This window comes from Cryptomeria japonica, chromosome 1, assembly GCF_030272615.1.
Source record: "Cryptomeria japonica chromosome 1, Sugi_1.0, whole genome shotgun sequence".
Classification (NCBI taxonomy): Eukaryota; Viridiplantae; Streptophyta; class Pinopsida; order Cupressales; family Cupressaceae; genus Cryptomeria; species Cryptomeria japonica.
Genome location: NC_081405.1, coordinates 542,811,381 through 542,833,373, shown reverse-complemented (window position 1 = coordinate 542,833,373; position 21,993 = coordinate 542,811,381). Strand labels below are relative to the sequence as shown.

Sequence of the window (21,993 nt, the reverse complement as noted above, 5' to 3'; positions counted from 1 at the left end):
GAGAAGAATAGAAAGCTTGAGAGAGAGGTCGGTGCATGGAGAACGTATTTCAGTCACATCAATGAACCTTTGGGACGTCAGGATCCAGTTAGATCACCAGTGCAAGCATTGCCGCTTCAATCAATCAATGAAGCAGAAAGATTCAGGAACATGGTCCAACGTACAAGTAATTGGATGGATAGATCTCATACAATGGCTATAGAATTTGTAACAAGGATGATGAGGATTATTCATCAAGCTATCCAGGTTCTTGAGATGATCCACAATTTGATGATAACAGTAACTGCATTCGCCCATACCAAGGACGTTATCATTCCTGTCTTGAAAGTTATTAGACACACATCAAGGAAGATTTTAGCACAAGAGAAGATCTTGGATGGAGAACCTCACAGTTTGTTTCATTGGTCAACCTTACTCCATATGAAGAATGTTTTCTTCGAAGACATCAGTACTAGATGTGGCCAAGTTGAGGAGGTGATCAATCCGATCCAGGACAGAGTATTTGAGGTACTTCGTACCATTCTTGGCAGAAGGATCGAGGTCGAGACAGATGTGGATATGCAGGAACTAGAGGATAGAATCAAGATCATCTTTTGCAAGGACGCAAATGTTACAGATGAGCAATATGATCAGATGTTTGCCATCATGCTCTTGATTGAAAGAACGAAGGAACTTGAATCTACTTGGGACGCAGCTCTTCTAGATGCATTCGATCAGGTCATCCACTTAGAAGAGAGTATGAAGAATCTTCCCGAGATTCCAATCGCAGAAATCGAAGGAATCGTTTCAAGATTCATTGCATATGCTAAGAAAGAGAATTGGAAAGGGAATAAGATTCTAGATGAAAGGTTGTTACAGATGACATGACATCTTATTTCTCATTGGTTTATGTCTCCTAGGTTTTTGTGCCAAAATTTAATATTTGGCTATGCATTTAATATTGTTCAGTAAAAAGGAGGCAATTTGTAACAAACCCTAATTAGGGTTTAGGTGTCATGATCTTGACCGTTGATCTACTTTCGATCCGGACCTTTCATTGTAACTGGGGATGCTATTTATACCCCCATTTTTCATTTCATTTAGTAATAGTTAATAGTGTAATAGTCAATAGTTGATGTAATAGAGAAGAGAGATTAGAGTTAGAAGCAATTTTATTTTGTAGTAAGATTGAGTTTGAAGAGAGAAATTCAAGCAATTGTTGTATATGATGACTTGGAAATCAATAAAATATTGAAGTTATGGTGTTTTGTTGCAACTTTCTTAAGTTATCTTCATGGTTGTTTAACTTACTTGAATCATGCTCGATCAAAGTAGCTTGTTAATTTGAAGGACATAGTGTGAGACTGGATCTTTGGTAGGATTCGTAATCCAAACCACTAGCTTCTTGCTGATTGTAGGAACGCCTTGCGTGGTCGACTGGAAAATACTTTGAATCCCCTAATCTTCAATCATTATTGTGTCTTGGATATGTACCTTCGTGGTAGTGCCCATGACCTTTGATGCATTGAATATCATTTTATTACCTTAGAAGATCGCACTAATTTCAATTGAGTTGTTATCTTATGGCAAAATTGAAGTTGGTTGAATCTTGCCAAGTCTTGTCCATACTAAGTCATTCATAGGGTTAGATTAGATTAGACCTCTTTCAAACCCTACTCTTTTGTTATTTTTGAAAAGTTTCTTAAGTTTAGTAAAATCTTGAGCTTTCGGAATACGTAAGGCCCCTTGGAGGAAACAGCAAATCACATCATACCACTGGAAGCTTGTCCACACGTAGAGACCCTACTAAAAGAACCTTGGAGTCTACCTAACTGATCCTTTATGCAGATCTTCAGCAGTTAGAGACTATTTTCTCAAGAGAGGATAAGATGCCTATTGGTATTTTATTCTGTGTATGATTGTGTATAAAATACACGTCAACAAGATCCTAGCTTGTGCCTAGATTTGAAGGTGTAGTCTTCAATGACATCTATACTAAGTTGTTACCAAGTGGATTCCAATCATTGCATCCTTTTGTGTTTGAAATATGAGAGTCTATCACCCAAGTGGATATAGGCACCTGTCTGCCTTTTCTCAATCTCCCATTACACCAACACATCCAAAACAACTAAATTTAAAAATTATTCTACTCTCTGTTGCAATTAGTTGTGTTTGCTACCAAGTTTGGATGTGCATGACAACATTGAGCTATTAGGAACACATTCTTAGACACTTTGTGTAGTAGTTCATCTACTTAAGAAGATGCAAGATCTTGTATTATCAAACCAGCATACAGATACAAAGTGACAGCCTAAATAGGAGTATACTATGCACTAGGTATGGTTTTTGGCAAGGTATATGTTTGTTGAATCTACATAGCAGCTTAGTTCTAGAAGAGCCAAAAGTCGAAGGTCTTACCCACCTAAGTAAATTGGTCCATTGTTGCCCAATTTGATCATAAATTTGAGATCTTTGTCCTAAGCTTGACACCTCTAGCAGGAGAAGATCTGATTTTAGGGATTTATGACTTACAACTTTGAGCACCAACAAGTGGCATGCACTTGATAGGGAAAGGTGACTGCCTACTTTTCCTTTATGTGTGTTGCTTTTAGTTTTGTACCTCAGGTTTTGAATTTCTGACAAATCTGTGAATAAATCTTCCAAGCTGATTTGCCTATGCCCTCTAAAGAATTTTTCATGTTAAATCTTTGTATCAGAAAACTCTACATTTAGATGAATTTCAGCAACGAAAGTAAGAAAAAGAGTTAATATGAGAAGAAATGATGATCACTTGCAAGATTATTTGTAGAGAGTGCAAAGCATTGAATGTTGAATCATCATCACACTGCCACATATCTTTGATGGAATGGTTTTGGTGAACTCAAAAACTATAATGTTTTTGTCTTTAATAAACAGAACAGATTAAGTGCAACTACCTTACACTTAGTGTGATCTGCAGATGGAACTTTGGGTATTTAGAGCGTACATCACTAGAAAAAAGGAAAGAAATAGTACCCATAAAACTAGATTATACGTATCTGGGGAGCCTGAATGACTGAGAGGTTCACGTCCACATATTAACTCCAAAAGTACCACTCCAAAACTATATACATCACTTTTTTCAGTTAGTTGTTGTGTTGAGTAATACCTGCAAGAACAAAATCAATTGGATCAGAAAGGTGTGAGGAATCATACTCTGGATGTGCAGTTAAAAAGATGATATTTAATTAGAATGACAACTTTGAGGAAAGTGGATGGCAAGTTTACTCAGGGTCAAGATATCCAGCAGTTCCCTTAACAACAGTTGTAACATGAGTTGCATCAGCTTGAACCATCTGCTTAGAGAGTCCAAAATCACATACTTTGGCATTTATGTCAGAATCTAGAAGAATGTTGCTACACTTAACATCTCGATGGATGATTCTGGGATCACTTCCATTGTGAAGATACTCTAGACCTGCAACAAAAGAGGTATGCTATGTTGGGAGTCGAACTATTCAAGCAGAGAATTCTTATTGTCTCTTAAAAATTATGCTTTTTGTAACATCTCACATTGATTCATCTTGAGATTAATCTGATTCCACTTGGCTTCATATGTGCTCCAGTAAATCATGAAGATTTTATATAGAGATTTCTTTTCAAGGTTGGATATAACGATAGATAGAAACTTAGAACTATAGTGGAATGCCCTTGTATGTGAAATTAAAATGAGATATATCAGATATAACATGAAAGCATGACCTTTTTACAGTAGTCTATAGAACCTAAGTTGTTGGCATCATACAAGTCCAAACACAGATAGTTGAGGTGGGATTGCATCATACATCCTTTACTTAAATGTTAGTTACTTATGCTGACAATAAGTACAGGAATGAAACTTGGTGGCTATGAGCTTCAAATGCCTTGTGAAGAAAGTTAGAAATCTTCAGATTTACAGTCTATTGGAACATATATTTTGGAACCTAATTTGAGCAATCAATATACCTGTTGCAGCATCTACAGCAATTTTTAATCGTGTTTTCCAGTCCAGTGGTTTCCTTTTGCCTCTAGAACCTGCATATAAGTTCATGAAAAATGTATTACTGAAAGAAAATACTAAATATTAAAAGAAAATGAAAATTTCAAAGAAAGCGAGCACAATGCAAAATGAACACAATAACAAATCAAACTGAACTACCAGATATCCATATCATACCATAAAGGTGATCTGTCAATGCCCCTCCAGGTAAATACTCATAGACCAAAATTTGGTGCTTTGACTCTTGACAAAATCCTTCCAATGTAACAAGGTTTTGATGATGAACTTGAGAGAGCAAAAATACCTGCACATTAGCCCAAATGATGCTTCAAAAATTAGAAGAAACTCACTCTAAACACTATGATAGCACAAGGAATATCCTTCCTATAGGCAATTTTACCATAGTTTCGTGCTTTTGAGATCAATACATGATCGCAATCAACAATAACTGCTACCAACTTGTACCACATTGCAGTATAGAGAATAGACAGTTTCAGACATGGCCAAATATTATAATATATGAAATCAACAAGCCATTTGCAGCTCAAAAGGCATTTTCCTATTAGTTATGTTTTCAGCTCAGAAATATTAGCATGTCAGAGATTTATCTAGCTAATCTAACATTAGAATGTAGATACTATTTAAGCTTGCCATGTTTATACCTACTTTGTAGAATAATTATTGTAAAGTCTTTATAATCATCTAGGATTCTGAAGTCATGCATTCAAGCTAACATCTAATGGTTCATTTGGTTTAAAATTAGGTCCAAGTTCCAACTACTGCTTTGACCTGAGAAGTCTACATTCTTATGCACTAAATGTTCATGTAATCCTGTCAACAACCATGACGAGTATTTTCCCCTAAATAATTTGCAAGTTATCTACGTGGAATCATCCAAAACATTCACCTCATATCTGAGAGGTCAATTTTGGGTAACACAATGCCTTATTGCAATAATGGTATTTTTTATAATCTATACCTGGAGAACACATTGTTTTTGGCAATCTTATCATTTGCATCTTCTCTCAGATCATATATTTGCTGTTACCACAAATATTGAGAAAACCCTAGAAAATTAAGTTGTTTAAATAGCTTATAGACTAATTTAGGTCTAGGTTCATAGAAGAGTCAATACTAAGGAACAACTATATTGTCTGAAGCTGATCAACTTTTTTTATTGGAAGTGTCAGAATAGTTTGCAGTTCATATAGACATCAAGTCATAATTTTTTTTGGACTGCTGCCAAAAATTTATGGTTGTAAATTTGATATCTTTATTCAGCACACCTAAATGAAGAACTGTACGGTTTTATGCATCCTTTTCTTTTACTTCTCAGGATTGCTTTTTGTTTTTCTATGTAGCTTGACCTACACAGGGATCTAAATAGTTTCTCAAAATGGCTTAAGTTCAATTCAGTGGTCTATGTCTATTTGGGATGGGAGTCTAAATGGAAGATCATCAAGAACACCATTTTGTTTGAGTTTGGTTTCTCCCATGTTTTGTGTTCTTCATCTGTGCTATTCTAACCAAATGCAGAATGACAATAATTGTGTTTTCTAATCAGTCGCTTGAGTGAAATATAGGATATTAAGGGTGTATATAAATTGTCTGTTTCTACAATGTTTGATCTTATTGTCTTTTGTTATTTTTTTAATAGGAAAACAAACTTTCAAAACCGGAGAATGTAGAAGATTTCGATCATTGTTATTACCATAATAAGATGAAAACATGAATAAATGAATGTTAGTACTTACATCTGATATGATGTACTTGATTTATAATTTAGTTTTAAGTCTATGTCAAATACACAGTTGACATCCTCAACATTGGAGCTAAGTATTGCAGCTAAACATATTCTTTCTATTTGTATATGTTATGTGATGATCATATTATTTATCAGATCATATCAAAGCCAGGCCTGCAGTACAGAACTGTGTACACCATGTTTATACATATAAATAAATGCATTCTATTTTCCAATAACCTATGTTCTCTATGTTGTGGTGACGACAACTATAATATAATAAGACAACATGGGACTTTGCTACTAGACTAATCATTGCCATGCATGAGATACACACAATGCAACAGAACAGCCTGCCTACATTTACAAATGTTGAATAGATTTCCAAGGTTGTTTCTCTCATCCTCTAGCTTTTCATTCTGGTGCACTCTACATCTTTAAGTGCTTCTCATCATATGTGCTTTAACATTTGGTGTTCTACCTTGATACAGGACTCATTTTTGATTGATTTTGATGGGCGTCTCTATATAAGTGTGTTCATGTTTTTAGTGAAATCTACCCAATTCATAATCATTATATCCTAGGATGTATATCTATATGATATTATGTTTAATTTGGTCTTAGTCAAATACTTGATCCATCATCTAGTTGGTTATCTCACCACTCATAAATCTTGGCTATCATTATAGAATGATCCTTAGCATAGATATTAGAAAAAAATAGTCAGACACATAATTGAGAATTAATTCAATGTAAGAGTGTTGATGTCATATGGGGAGTTGTGCCTCTTGGGCATTCCATGTGGCTAGCTCAAACCTACTATAAACCTCCCAAAACAGTCAACAGAATGAGATCACACGAGTAATTTTGGGCTTTAACCCTTGCCTATTTCTTGAACCCTTCATTACATAAAAGTTGATGCAACAATTTGCTTATACCTTCTTGTCAAATTATCATAGCTTATTGAGGACCAATCAACTTGTAGCAGCACCATTTCATTAGGTTGAGAACAAATCATAAATAGATCAAATACCACACATGAGGAGCTAAATTGTTAATACACATAGGTACAGGAAATATAGAAAAATCATGGGACACCTCACTTGAATGGGATATGTTAAAAAATCATATATAGCCAAAAAAAGAAACCTCTTCAACCAGTAATGCAGATTAACATTCACAGGAAGACCAGGTTATGAACGCTGATCAAATCTTCTATTCGAATATCACTAATCTTAATTCTACAACAATTAAACATTGTCTCAAATAATGAAACCTCATATCTTTGAGAAGATATATGCTTCAACATACACAACTGATATTCTAGTGTACCAAACAATTCTAGAGCTGGGAATATTTAGAATTGCAAGGATTTTAGTTGAAGGTCTGTTGATTGATAATTAATGGAGCTTTGTAGGTATATTCCTTCCATCGTTGGTCATAGAAACCACTGATAAGATTCAATGTGTGATTATAAGCACAAATCCTAGAAATTTTGCACTCGTCCTAGACTTTTACACCAATAAATCTTTTAATTACAAATATTACTTCTTAGAGCAGAATGAATCTAGCTGTAGATATGTCAAAACAAAAGCTGATCTACTTATCTCTGTAAGGGCAAGGTAACTTTGAATTTATAGTTTCTAAAACTGGTGTTATTCTCCATAATATGAGAACTAGATGGATTTCAAGCTAGCCCTCAACATCTCTGTATGAAAAAATATAATTTTTCCAGCCTTAAAAAGTTTTCAGTAAAGGAGAGTTTATGAGGCCAAACTTACTTGTACCTCTGCTGTCTTCTCTAGAGTGTCTGGAGTACCTTCCACCAGACCATCAATTCAGAAGTCCACCACCAACAGCCAGAGTAAAGCATATAAAGATCTGACTGTCCTGAATTTATGCAGGGCTGATTTGACCAGTGCATATAGCAAGAATGTGAGCCAACAGAAAAAGAGGATTGAAACAGAATTAACTAGTTTACAAAAGATTGGCATTGTATAATGGAACTAATTAGGAGCAGCTTGGTTGGGGGTACATGTGCTTTGGATATTGCATTATGGATGACCAACTACATGATTGATCTCTGCAAAGAGGATATCTACAATCAAGAAGAAGAATTATTTGCTATAATCTATGAGTTCTTGTCATTGAAAGTTTGAAACATATGGGGTTCAATATGACATACCATGCTGTCAAAATATTTTTAGGTGCGATATACACCCAGGTACTACCTGATGGTGATTTGTGAGTGGTGACTTCCTATAGCCCAGCTTGACCATCTATTTTCTGATGGATATCCTTTGGAGCATAATTTGCAGATGTCAAGGGCCAAGAGAAAATCCCAAGGGACAGTCATAGTGTCACTAAAAAATGAAAAAAGTGGTAAAGGACACAGTGTCAGAAGAAGAGGTAGCTAGTGAAGAAGAAGAAATTTAGTGGGAGGAAGAATCGGAGATATAGAGCAGTCAAGTACTTGTTCATTTCCCTACTCCCTCGATCTACCGATAGATGAAGTTTGCCACATAGAAGAGTGACTTGACCTGACCAATTGGGTTCCCCTATTGACACATTGAAAATTTCTCCAATGAACCCCATTCATTCTCTCCCCAAGCTTCAGAATGTGGCAAATTCATTAGATCCACCTGACCTAGTGGAGTATACTCTATAATCAAATGCTAGAACCAAATCTGCCCCACCTTCACAACGAGTTCACTCTTCCACTACACCAACACATTCTCAGCCAAGTAGATCTTCCCAACCACCAATAAATTATAAGTTAGTACAATTTCCTTGGCTAGACCCTGCTGATCCATTAGTACCTTGAAGCAATTTATATACAGCATAGTACCTCTGGGCCAAGCCATGCTTGATGTCACTAACATAGTTTGAAGTGTGGAATTTTCTCTTTCTCGGATTCTCCACTAACTTTACAAGAGGCCATTTGCATGAGGAAGTTGGTTAAGAAGACAGCAAATTAGAGTTGTGAGAACATTTGCGAACCAAGGATGGCCAGATAAGAGTACACCTGAGATGTTAGACCAATGGCTACCAATTAAGTTCCTCCTGTTCCAAGTTTAGATGGCAGAATCTTGGTAGCATTGTTTCTTTTGAGCATCATTTCAAGTACCAATATCTTATGCTGCAAATTGAAATGTATGATTAACGTAAAGCATTTGAAGAAGCAGAAAAAGTTTCCTTGGATAATGAGACCTTGCAAAAGGAAATGAAGGAACAAAGGATGTGGTTTCAGTAGTAGCTGGCTCAACAAGCCTAGCTTACTAAGGCCCAAATTTTAAAGTTGACAACACCAACTACATTAAAATAAATAAAGTGAACTTTTCTTATTTTATATTAGTACTAATACTGACTAATATATCATAATAAAAGTTCTTTAATTTTCTCAATAAAGATTAAATAATAGTTGCCTAAATACTTTGTTAAACTATTATTTAATTATCCACTCTACGGGAGTTGGTTTCTACGGGAATTTTACCCGTCTCCATTCTTTAAAATGCGGATTGGCACATGGGGAAAAACAGGTTTTTGGGAAATGATAATATACCTGGGAAGCAATGTTTGATTGTCAGCGTGAAATCAAACACTTTGGTTAATTCCTTTCGCCAGCCTGCAACTGGCCTATTGGAATTGGGACGTAACATAGTCAGAAAGAAACCTGTGCATTATTGGGAACTCAGCCATGTATTCCATCAATCATCCTTGGTGAAAGGGTTCGCAAGTTATGTGCAATACTGTGATTGCCGTGAAGAAAACCTGTGCGTTGCCATGTATTCCATCAATCGTCCTTGGTGAAAAGGTTCATGCCTCTGAGCATTATCGTGCATCTCAGGCAACCCACACATTGTTGCGTATTTCATTGTCGTATATTTCAGAAATCGTTCTTGGTGAAAAGGATGGCCAGTTTTGTGCAATACCGTGAGCTCTAGGAAACTGATGGTGGAAGTCACACTTGGCACGTGAACACCATTCAACGGGTCAATGGTAGAAGCTGCGCATCCATTAATCCATAGCGAATGGAGAGACCCGATATCGGGTGCGTGATGTAATATGTTCTTGCGTGGAGAGTGGAAGCTGGAATGGAACTGCAACAATCCGGATACTATATTCGGTAAATACTTGAAGTTGAAGCCGCTGATAACATGCATCACAGGAATTCTGAAACTCTTTGAAGACAACCAACCACAAAAAGGGACACTGACATCTACGGATAATCTACAGGTGCACTAATCTGCAATATAAACTCTCTATAAATGTCTATACAATACTTGTTATGAAAAATCAATAAAAAATGAAATGGAGTTTGGGCTATACGGGTTACATTGCTTAATTAAGTTCATTGTGTTGAAATGTGGCGACTGATCAGCAAAGTACTGTACACTCAGCATGTATCCTCGCCGGGGTTCGGGGCCGGGGGCTGGGCCGGGCCTTGGGCAGGGGTTCGGGGGCGGCAGCCCCCGAGAAAAAAATTTTTGTCATTTTTGTTGATGAAAACCGACATTGTAATAAAACCCTAAAAAAGGCCGACTTTGTTTGTTGCCCTAAAAACGCATGTTATAAGCGGCTGGGATGCTTAAGGCATTGTAAGGTTGATGTACTATTTTTGCTGGATAATAAGAAAGATTGGACGGCTGTGTATGGTGGACGTAACCCATTCTGGGTGAACCACATTAAATCTCTGTGTTATCTGTGTCTTGTTTTATTTCTTTATCTTTTGTATTTAAATCTGCATATAATTGTTAGTTCATATTTGCTTCGGATTTGCTCAAAACCCTAACAATTGGTATCAGAGTGAGGTTTTCTGTAAATTGGCAGGACTTTCAGATTTGAGTGGGAGCAATGGAGGATTCCAAATTCAAGGTCGAAAAGTTTAACGGCCAGAATTATCAGTTATGGAAAATGCAGATGGAGGATTACCTGTATCAAAAGGATTTGTGGCGGCCATTGGAAGGAAAGGCAAAGAAACCGACCACAATATCAGATGAAGAGTGGGACATTTTAGATAGAAAGGCACTGGGATCCATTCGATTGTGCCTTGCGGCGTTTGTAGCATTCAATATAACAGAAGCAAAAACGACTATAGATTTGATGGCAACTTTGGCTAAGCTGTATGAGAAACCCTCGGCTTCGAATAAGGTATTTCTTATGAAGCGTTTGTTTAATTTGAAAATGAGTGAGGGAGGATCTGTAGCGGAGCACTTAAATGAATTTAATACAATTACCAGTCAATTGTCTTCGGTAAAAATTACCTTTGCAGAAGAGGTTAGGGCTCTCTTGATTTTATGTTCTTTGCCAGAAAGCTGGAATAGCTTGGTTATGGCTGTAAGTAACTCTATCTCTGGTAAAAATGCTTTGGTATTTGATGATATTGTTGGTGTTATCCTAAGCGAGGAAATGCGAAGGAAAAGCACAGGTGAGACTCCAACATCATCGGGTAGTGTTTTGAATGTGGAGAACAGAGGAAGATCAAAGGAAAGAGGAAAAGGCCCTGGGAATGAGAAGTCACGAGGGAAGTCAAAGAAAGGACGCTCTCAATCTAGAGGAAAGAAAGATTGCTGGTACTGCGGAAAGCCTGGTCATCGAAAGAAAGATTGTTGGTCTCGGAAAAACAAAGAAGGAGACAAAAATGAAAATGACAGTAAGGAAGCTAATATTGCAAGTAATACTTTACAAGATGCTTTAATCTTATGTTTGGATAATGTTAATGATTCCTGGGTAATAGATTCTGGGGCTTCATTTCATGCTACACCCCATAGAAAATATTTTCTAGATTATGTTCAAGGTGATTTTGGACAGGTATATTTGGGTGATGATGAGCCTTGTCAAATTGTTGGAAAAGGAAAGATAAAGATCAAGTTGCAGAATGGTAATGACTGGTTTCTGCAGGAGGTAAGACATGTTCCTAATTTAAGAAGAAATTTAATTTCTGCAGGGCAACTAGGTAGTGAAGGTTGCATAGTTACCTTCTCAGACAGTATGTGGAAGGTCACTAAAGGATCATTAGTAGTAGCTAAAGGTGCGAAGGTAGGCACATTATATCTGTGTACTGGTAACACTTACTCTACCTTAGCTGCTACAGATAAAGTTACTGCAGGGACAACAACAATAATTGTTGCAAGAACAGATTCGATAATGTGGCACCATAGGCTTGGGCACATGAGTGAGAAAGGGATGAAAATCTTTCACTCCAAAAATCTATTGCCAGGACTAAAGAAGATTGATTTAGAGTTCTGTGAGAACTGTGTTTATGGTAAACAGAAAAGAGTCAGATTTCTCAAGGTTGGGAAAGAGAAGAAGAGTGAGAAGTTAGAGCTTGTACATTCAGATGTATGGGGACCGGCTCAGGTATCATCTCTTGGTGGCTCTTGTTATTATGTTATTTTTATTGATGACTCAACCAGAAAAACATGGGTATATTTCCTAAAACAAAAATCAGATGTTTTTGAAACTTTTAAGAAATGGAAAGCTTTGGTTGAGAATGAGACAGGAAAAAGGTTGAAGTGTCTCAGATCGGATAATGGAGGTGAGTATTGCAGCAAAGCATTTGAAGATTACTGTTCCTTAAATGGGATTCGAAAGCAGAAGACAGTTCCAGGAACTCCACAGGAAAATGGTGTGTCAGAGAGAATGAATAGGACCATCATGGAACGTGCGAGGAGCATGAGATTGCATGCTGGATTGCCCTTACATTTTTGGGCAGATGTTGTACATACTGCTGTCTATTTGATAAATAGAGGACCTTCAACCCCTTTGGATGGTGGTATTCCAGAGGAGGCATGGACTGGTAAAAAGGTAAATTATTCTTTTCTAAAAACTTTTGGTTGCGAAGCTTTTGTCCATGTTGATAAAGAAAACAGAACCAAGCTTGATGCTAAATTTCAGAAATGTACCTTCATTGGATATGGGATAGATGAATATGGCTATCGGTTATGGGATCTTGAAAATAAGAAAATAATTAGAAGTAGAGATGTTATATTCAATGAGAAGGTTATGTATAAAGAACAAATGCAGGAAAAGAAGCATGAACAGGACAAACAAGAATATGTGGTGTTGGATGAGATTCCTGAAAATGAAATGCCACAGGTACCTGATGCTCAGCAACAACAGATTGTCCCACAAACTCCTGCAAGTGTTAGACGTTCTACAAGGACAAGTAGACCCCCTGAAAGATTTTCTCCTTCTTTGTATTCTATTTTATTAACAGATTCTGGTGAACCAAAAGAATATGAAGAAGCAATGCAGGTGGATGCCAAACAACAGTGGCAACTAGGCATGAAAGAGGAGATGGACTCCTTGATGAAAAATAAGACTTGGGACTTAGTCCCTTTACCTGTAGAAAAAAGAGCCTTGCCTAACAAATGGGTTTATCGGCTGAAGGAGGAGGAAGGAGGTCAGAAAAGATATAAGGCCAGACTTGTGGTAAAAGGTTTTGCACAGAAAAAGGGTATAGATTATGATGAAATATTTTCTCCAGTTGTAAAAATGACTTCAATTAGAACTGTACTTAGTCTTGTGGCTGCAGATGATTTACATCTTGAACAATTAGATGTCAAAACAGCTTTTCTCCATGGAGATTTGGAGGAGGAAATTTACATGTTGCAACCACAGGGATATGAGGTCAAAGGTAAGGAGAACTTGGTGTGCAGGTTGAAGAAAAGTCTGTATGGCCTAAAGCAAGCACCCCGACAATGGTATTTAAAATTTGATAGTTTCATGGCTGAACACAGTTATCATAGATGTCATTCTGATCATTGTGTATGTTTTAAGAGATTTGATAATGGCAGTTATATTATCCTGTTGCTTTATGTTGATGACATGCTTGTTGCTGGGTCTAACATGCAACATATAAATGATCTTAAACAGAAATTAGCCAGGTCATTTGCTATGAAGGATTTGGGTGCAGCTAAGCAAATTCTCTGTATGAGGATTACACGGGACAAGAAAAATAGAACCTTGAATTTGTCCCAAAGTGAGTATATAAAGAAGGTGTTGAAAAGATTTAACATGCAGGATGCAAAAGCAGTTAGTACACCTTTGGCTAGTCATTTCAAATTGACTAAGGAGATGTGTCCAAAGGCACAAGAAGAGGTTAATAAAATGTCTAACATCCCGTATTCATCAGCTGTTGGCAGTCTGATGTATGCAATGGTATGCACAAGGCCAGCTATTGCACATGCAGTGGGAGTTGTGAGCAGGTTTATGAGTAATCCGGGTATGGAACATTGGAATGCTGTGAAATGGATTCTTCGGTATTTGAAAGGAACTACTACGAAGGCATTATGTTTCAAAGGATCTAATGCTGCTCTAAGTGGATTTGTTGACTCTGATCTAGCGGGTGATATTGATTCACGGAGGAGTACTACAGGGTATGTTTTTACTATAGGGGGAACTGCAGTCAGTTGGATTTCTAGGCTACAAAAGGTTGTTGCACTTTCAACCACTGAAGCTGAGTATGTTGTTGCTACAGAAGCCAGCAAAGAGATGATTTGGTTGCAATGTTTTCTGAAGGAATTGGGTCAGACACAAGAGGATAGCCCATTGTATACTGATAGCCAGAGTGCCATTCATCTTGCAAAGAACTCTGCTTTTCATTCAAGGACAAAGCACATTCAGCTCAGGTACCACTTCATCCGGACTATTTTGGAGGAGGGTCAGTTACGGCTTGAGAAGATTCACACAAGTGAGAATCCTGCCGATATGTTCACAAAGGCAGTTCCACAGGAGAAGCTGATTTCTTCATCAGTTTCTGTTGGTCTTCTTGATTAATAATTGTGGAATTTATACCAGTCAAGTTCTAGTGTTTTATCCAGCGGATGTTGCATGTACAGTGGTGTCGTGTAGTATCAGTCTCCAAGTGGGAGATTGTTCGGTGTGGAGCCTGATCAGTCTCCAAGTGGGAGATTGTTGAAATGTGGCGACTGATCAGCAAAGTACTGTACACTCAGCACGTATCCTCGCCGGGGTCCGGGGTCGGGCCGGGCCTCGAGCAGGGGTTCGGGGGCAGCAGCCCCCAAGAAAAAAAAATTTGTCGTTTTTGTTGATGAAAACCGACATTGTAATAAAACCCTAAAAAAGGCCGACTTTGTTTGTTGCCCTAAAAACGCATGTTATAAGCGGCTGGGATGCTTAAGGCATTGTAAGGTTGATGTACTATTTTTGCTGGATAATAAGAAAGATTGGACGGCTGTGTATGGTGGACGTAACCCATTCTGGGTGAACCACGTTAAATCTCTGTGTTATCTGTGTCTTGTTTTATTTCTTTATCTTTTGTATTTAAATCTGCATATAATTGTTAGTTCATATTTGCTTCGGATCTGCTTGAAACCCTAACACATTGGCCTTTCACCTATCAAACAGTAAGTAAAACTGTATCTCTGTATAAACAGGTCTTTTGCAAACAATATCTAGCAGGGAATTTTACAGTGGTATCAGAGCTTTGTGTCCTGCCAACCTGTTGGGTATTGAGATTTCATGAAAATTTATTACACAGTTGATTATGCACCAAGGAAACTATAATTTCCGAAATACTAGGGCCCGTCAAAATAGGTTTACAAACTCTCCTTTAGCACAGAATAGTTCATCAATTCCATTTGAAATTGAGGATAGCCACACAGAAACAGACGAGGAATTTGTTTTTGAAACCAACATGGGAGACCCGGATAACAATAGGGATTTATTAGCTGCATTGATCAAAAGTTAGCAAGATATGCAGGATAATGTTAATAGAATGACCAACTTGATGACCCAGTTTATGGCTAATAATATTAATCAGCATCAAAATAATGGAAGACAAATAATCAGCATCAAAACAATGGGGGTAGAGATGAACAGTCAGTTAATAATCAGCCAACGAGATCAGGAACAGCTAGACCATTTATGCCCACATTTACTGCTAGAAATCAACCATCAGAAAATGAACCAACAATAAGAGAAATACAGGCAGAAATACATCAGGATTGGTTAGATTCCGGTGAAGAATTCCGATCAACAATGACCTTTAGAGAATATTTAGATGTCAGGATGAAACATAGGCCACGAGGACAGCGAGGGAATAACAGTGAATTGCAAAGGAAAATTGGAAAAATGTCCATTCCTTATTTTGACGGAACAAGTAAAACAACTGCTCGGGCTTGGGTGCAAAAATTAGATACTTACTTCCAATTAAACCCTATGTTGGAAGAGGAGGCAATTAAATATGCTGCATTACACCTTGACGGTATAGCACATGAATGGTGGCATCATGGGCAAATAACCTTGGGCCACAATTTGATAGGCACTTACGTTGAATTTACTGAGAAACTTATTGATAGGTTTGATTCTAAGGATCCTGAACTACACCTTAAGGATCTGACTCAACTTAAGCAAACTGGAACTGTGGAACAATACATCTCTGAATTTGAAAAATTGGCAGTTTTAGTCACTGAAATTTCTGAAAGGCACAAGATTGTGATATTTATAGACGGATTGTCTGATTCCCTCAAAGGTTGGGTTAAATCCTTAAACCCCCTTTACAAACAGCTGTCAAAAAGGCAAGAGAATTAGAACCATCTTCAAAAGGAAAAATTTTTAACAAAGGACCACCCCCTAAACCGGAAAAAGACAAACAACCTTGCAACAAAGATGAATTCCCTAGAAACGGGCTAGATAAGGAGGAAAGAGAAGAACTCAGAAGGAAAAAACTCTGTTTCAGTTGTAGAGAAGCATGGCAGCCGGGGCACAGATGTTTAGGGAAGGGGAAAATTCATTATATTGAGGTTATGTCTGACAGTGACGATGAGGAAAATGTTGATCCTAACATAGAACGAACACATCAGACTACTGAGTCAGAAACATGTACTAAACAAGGAGAAGGAGTCATAGCATCCATGACAGGAACCCCACATTATAATATTTTCAGGGTTAGAGGAGTTTTGAATGGACAACGGGTAATTGTTATGCTTGATAGCGGTTCTACTCATAATTTTATAGATGCAGCACTTGTAGAAAAATGTGGTTTGCAGATAGAAAAACATGAGGGATTTGATGTTAGAGTAGCAGGTGGAACTAATTTGTCTAGCACTCATAAAGTTCCTAAACTGAATATTACTCTTGCCAATTACACTGTTACTGATGATTTCTATGTGATTGATCTGGCTGACACTAATGTTATTCTGGGCATACAGTGGATGGAAACATTAGATGAATATACACAGAGCTTTAAGAGAATGGAATTCTCTTTTAAAATTGATGATAAGAAAGTGGTTCTTCGTGGTATGTCCAACAGTGGGCCCAGGATCGTCAATGCGAAATGAATGGAAGCCATTTTTCAGACATGGAGATGTGGCATGGTCAGCACAATGTTTAATCTCCAACAAGGTATCAGGTTTTGAATCTAAATCCTATCAAGCTGATTTGCTAACAGTATTAGATTCACATCATTCGGTTTTTAAGGATATTCCTCCAGGAGTTCCACCTGATAGAGGTTTCGAACACACTATTGAATTAGAAGAAGGTGCTAAACCAGTGATTACTACTCCTTATAGACATCCTTAAACATTCAGGGATGAAATTGAAAAAGCAATTAAGGAATTATTAGATATGGGGCACATCCGACCTAGTTCTAGTCCTTTTGCATCTTATGTAGTGTTGGTTAAAAAGAAAGATGGAACGCTTCGAATGCGTATTGATTACAGAGCTCTTAACAAAAAAACAATCAAAAACAGGTATCCGATTCCTCGAATTGATGAATTGTTAGATGAATTGCATGGTGTCATTTATTTTTCTAAAATTGATTTGAGATCAGGGTATCATCAGATTAAGTTAAGAGAACAAGATATCCATAAAATTGCTTTCCATTGTCATTATGGCCATTATGAATTCTTGGTTATGCCGTTTGGTCTAACAAATGCTCCGGCAACATTTCAGTCCTGTATGAATCATATTTTTAACAAACAATTAAGGAAATTTTTGCTAGTATTCTTTGATGATATACTGATTTATAGCAAAACATGGGATGAGCATTTGAAACATATTGACACAATTCTTGGAATTATGGAATCATAGTCATTGTATGCAAAGGCCTCTAAATGTGAATTTGGAATAACAAAAATTTTGTATTTAGGGCATATGATCAATGCAACAGGGGTACAGGTCCATCAAGAGAAGATAAGAGCCATTTTGGAGTGGCCACCACCACGGAACCTTACGGAATTAAGGGGATTCTTTGGTTTATGTAGTTATTACAGGCGGTTTGTCAAAGGTTTTTCACAGCTTGGGGCACCTTTAACAGATCTTATCTTACCAAAAAGGGGGCATTCAGATGGACTGAGGAAGCTCAACGGGTATTTGAGAAACTTAAAGAGGTAATGAGTTCTTGTCTGGTACTTGCTCTTCCAGATTTTAATCAGCCTTTTGTATTGGAATGTGATGCTTCTGGTGATGGAATAGGGGCAGTTTTAATGCAGAACAAACATCCTATAGTTTATGAAAGTAGGAAACTTAATAAACTTGAGAAACTATATTCCATATATGATAAAGAAATGTTGGCTATCATGCATGCATTGACCAAATTTAGACAGTATTTGGTTGGTAGTAGATTTGTGGTGAAATCTGATCATAACAGTCTGAGATATTTCTTGGGACAAAAAGATTTAAATGATAGGCAACAGAAGTGGATCAGTAAAATTCAAGCTTATGACTTTGAGATTGAATATGTAAAAGGTAAAAATAATGTTGTTGCTGATGCTTTATCTAGAAGGCCTGAAATCAATGCGTTATCTGTCGTAACAGCTGATTGGAAATCTTTATTGCTGGTCGAGTATTCAAAAGATTCTTTTGCATGTGATTTGCTAGAGGATAATATACAGGATGATAAATATAAAATTGTTAATGATGTCATTTATTACAAGGACAAGATTTATTTAACTCCAAGATCGAAGTTAAAAGCAAAAATTCTCCAATCTATACATGATATTCCTCTAGCAGGGCATCCTGGATACTTCAAAAGTATCATCAGGTAAAAGAAAGGTTCACTTGGAAAGGCTTTAAAAACGATGTCCTACATTATGTTAAGGAATGCACCACCTGCCAGCAAAATAAAGCAGAACAAACATATCCGGCCGGTTTATTACAGCCACTACCTATACCAGCTCAGTAATGGGAAAGTATATCCATGGATTTCATCACAGGTTTACCGAAATCCCAAGGTAAAGATTGTATATTTGTGGTGGTTGATAGATTAACTAAATTTGCACACTCTTTCCTATCACTACAGAATTTACGACAGTTCAGATTGCGGAGTTATTCTTCAGAGAGGTTTTCCGTTTACATGGTTTCCCAAAGACTATAATCAGTGATAGAGATAGCAGATTTTTGAGCATCTTCTGGGGGGAGCTTTTCAGATTGACAGGTACAGAGTTGAATCATAGCACCAGTTATCATCCGCAAACCGATGGGCAGACGGAAATAGTGAACAAGTGGGTTGAAGGTTATCTTCGTAATTATGTAGCCGGTCATCAGAAGGCTTGGGTTCGTTGGTTATATTTGGGTGAATATTGTTATAATACTACCTTTCATATGTCAATTGGTATGTCTCCTTTCAAAGCATTATATGGCTATGATGTACTTTCTTTTCTTGACCTTGCTTTTGAACAGAGCAATGTACCTAGAACTCGTGATTGGCTTCAAGAAAGTCAAGACATTTTGTCAGCTCTTAAGGAGAATTTGCAATATGCTCAGAATCAACAGAAAATCTATGCAGATAAAAAGCGAGTTGAACGCCATTTCGAAGTGGGAGATTTGGTATTTCTCAGGTTGCAACCTTATCGACAATCTTCTCTCAAACGTAGTGGATCTGAAAAATTAAAACCTCGGTTTTATGGTCCATATCAGGTAGTCCGGAAGGTTGGTGCAGTCGCCTATGAACTTGAATTACCAGGGGATAGCAAGATACACAATGTATTTCATGTATCTTGTCTCAAGAAGGCTTTGGGGCAGCAGGTGTCAGTTTCCGAAGATTTACCCCCTTTGAATGATGAAGGGAAGCTTGAGATGATTCCAGAAGTAATTTTGGATACACGGAACAGGCAACTGCGGAACAGAACTATCAGGGAATACCTCATCAAATGGAAAAATTTGTCTCAGGATGATGCCACCTGGGAAAATGAACGAGTTTTGGAGTTGCTTGAGGGCAAGCAACACGAGGCAGGGGAGATTGTAATGTCCCCGTCAAATTAAAATAAATAAAGTGAACTTTTCTTATTTTATATTAGTACTAATACTGACTAATATATCATAATAAAAGTTCTTTAATTTTTTCAATAAAGATTAAATAATAGTTGCCTAAATACTTTGTTAAACTATTATTTAATTATCCACTCTACGGGAGTTGGTAGGAATTTTACCCGTCTCCATTCTTTAAAATGCGGATTGGCACATGGGGAAAAACAGGTTTTTAGGAAATGATAATATACCTGGGAAGCAATGTTTGATTATCAGCGTGAAATCAAACACTTTGGTTAATTCCTTTCGCCAGCCTACAACTGGCCTATTGGAACTGGGACGTAACATAGTTGGAAAGAAACCTGTGCATTATTGGAACTCAGCCATGTATTCCATCAATCATCCTTGGTGAAAGGGTTCGCAAGTTATGTGCAATACTGTGATTGCCGTGAAGAAAACCTATGCATTATCGGGAACTCCACCTGTGCGTTGCCATGTATTCTATCAATCGTCCTTGGTGAAAAGGTTCACGCCTCTGAGCATTATCGTGCATCTCAAGCAACCCACACATTGTTGTGTATTTCATTGTCGTATATTTCAGAAATCGTTCTTGGTGAAAAGGATGGCCAGTTTTGTGCAATACCGTGAGCTCTAGGAAACTGATGGTGGAAGTCACACTCGGCATGTGAACACCATTCAACGGGTCGACGGTAGAAGCTGCGCGTCCATTAATCCATAGCAAATGTAGAGACCCGATATCGAGTGCGTGATGTAATATGTTCTTGTGTGGAGAGTGGAAGCTGGAATGGAACTGCAACAATCCGGATACTATATTCGGTAAATACTTGAAGTTGAAGCCGCTGATAACATGCATCATGGGAATTCCGAAACTCTTTGAAGACAGCCAACCACAAAAAGGGACACTGACATCTGCGGATAATCTACAGGTGCACTGTTCTGCAATATAAACTCTCTATAAATGTCTATACAATACTTGTTATGAAAAATCAATAAAAAATGAAATGGAGTTTGGGCTATACGGGTTACATTGCTTAATTAAGTTCATTGGCCTTTCACTTATCAAACAGTAAGTAAAACTGTATCTCTGTATAAACTGGTCTTTTGCAAACAGTATCTAGTAGGGAACATTGTTTCTTTTGAGCATCATTTCAAGTACCAATATCTTATGTTGCAAATTGAAATGTATGATTAACGTAAAGCATTTGAAGAAGCAGAAAAAGTTTCCTTGGCTAATGAGACCTTGCAAAAGGAAATGAAGGAACAAAGGATGTGGTTTCAGTAGTAGCTGGCTCAACAAGCCTAGCTTACTAAGGCCCAAATTTTAAAGTTGACAACACCAACTACATTATTCTGCCCATTGGGATTGGAATCACTCTGTCAATCACCCTTTTCTCTTCTATAGGGTCATTTGCATGGCAAAGTAATCAAGAGAGGTCCTCACTCCCTCTCGTGTCAATCAGCAATGTTTACCTCACTGGGTAAACAGGAAGAATATAGAAATCGAACAGCAATGTACAATGCAGATGTAAAAGAAGTACCAGAATAAGCTTTCCATTAATGTCAAAGGATGTTCATATTATATCCGTCGTCAACATTACATGTCCCAACACCCGGAGGTGGTACAATATATGACAGCCGAAGGGGTGCGACACAACCGTCGCGACTCCAACTACCTACCCATCGGCTAACTAACTATTGATAATTAACATTACTAACTATACACTTTTTCCCGATAACATCATCCCCCCCAAAAAAGAAGTCGTCTCCGACGACTAACAACAAAATGGAGACAATGTAATATAAATATACAACCAAGATAAAGTCAAGGAGGGGGCTGAGGAAGCGTCCCTGAAGTGGAAGGGTGAGATGCGGGTGTGTGGGCCGCCAGGCGGGCGCGGAGCTCATAGACCTGCTGGGTGCGTGCTGCCACATCCCGCTCTGCTACCAACACCTTCTCTAAGGCAGTCTTCACCATAAGCGCAGCCTCCAGTAGCTCCTTCTCCTTGGTATCGGCCGA

General features: G+C 37.6%; 1 protein-coding gene across 1 annotated transcript in view; it reads right to left on the bottom strand.

Moving 5' to 3' along the window:
* Positions 1-21,993, bottom strand: part of LOC131044934 (probable LRR receptor-like serine/threonine-protein kinase At5g48740) — a 52,645-nt gene that overhangs the window by 12,652 nt on the left and 18,000 nt on the right. The window contains exons 12-15 of the mRNA XM_057978414.2: positions 4,175-4,301; positions 3,964-4,032; positions 3,247-3,436; positions 2,995-3,127 (exon numbers count right to left, since the gene is read on the bottom strand). Of these exons, the coding sequence (XP_057834397.1) occupies positions 2,995-3,127; positions 3,247-3,436; positions 3,964-4,032; positions 4,175-4,301 (519 nt within the window). The remainder of the gene's footprint in view (positions 1-2,994; positions 3,128-3,246; positions 3,437-3,963; positions 4,033-4,174; positions 4,302-21,993) is intronic.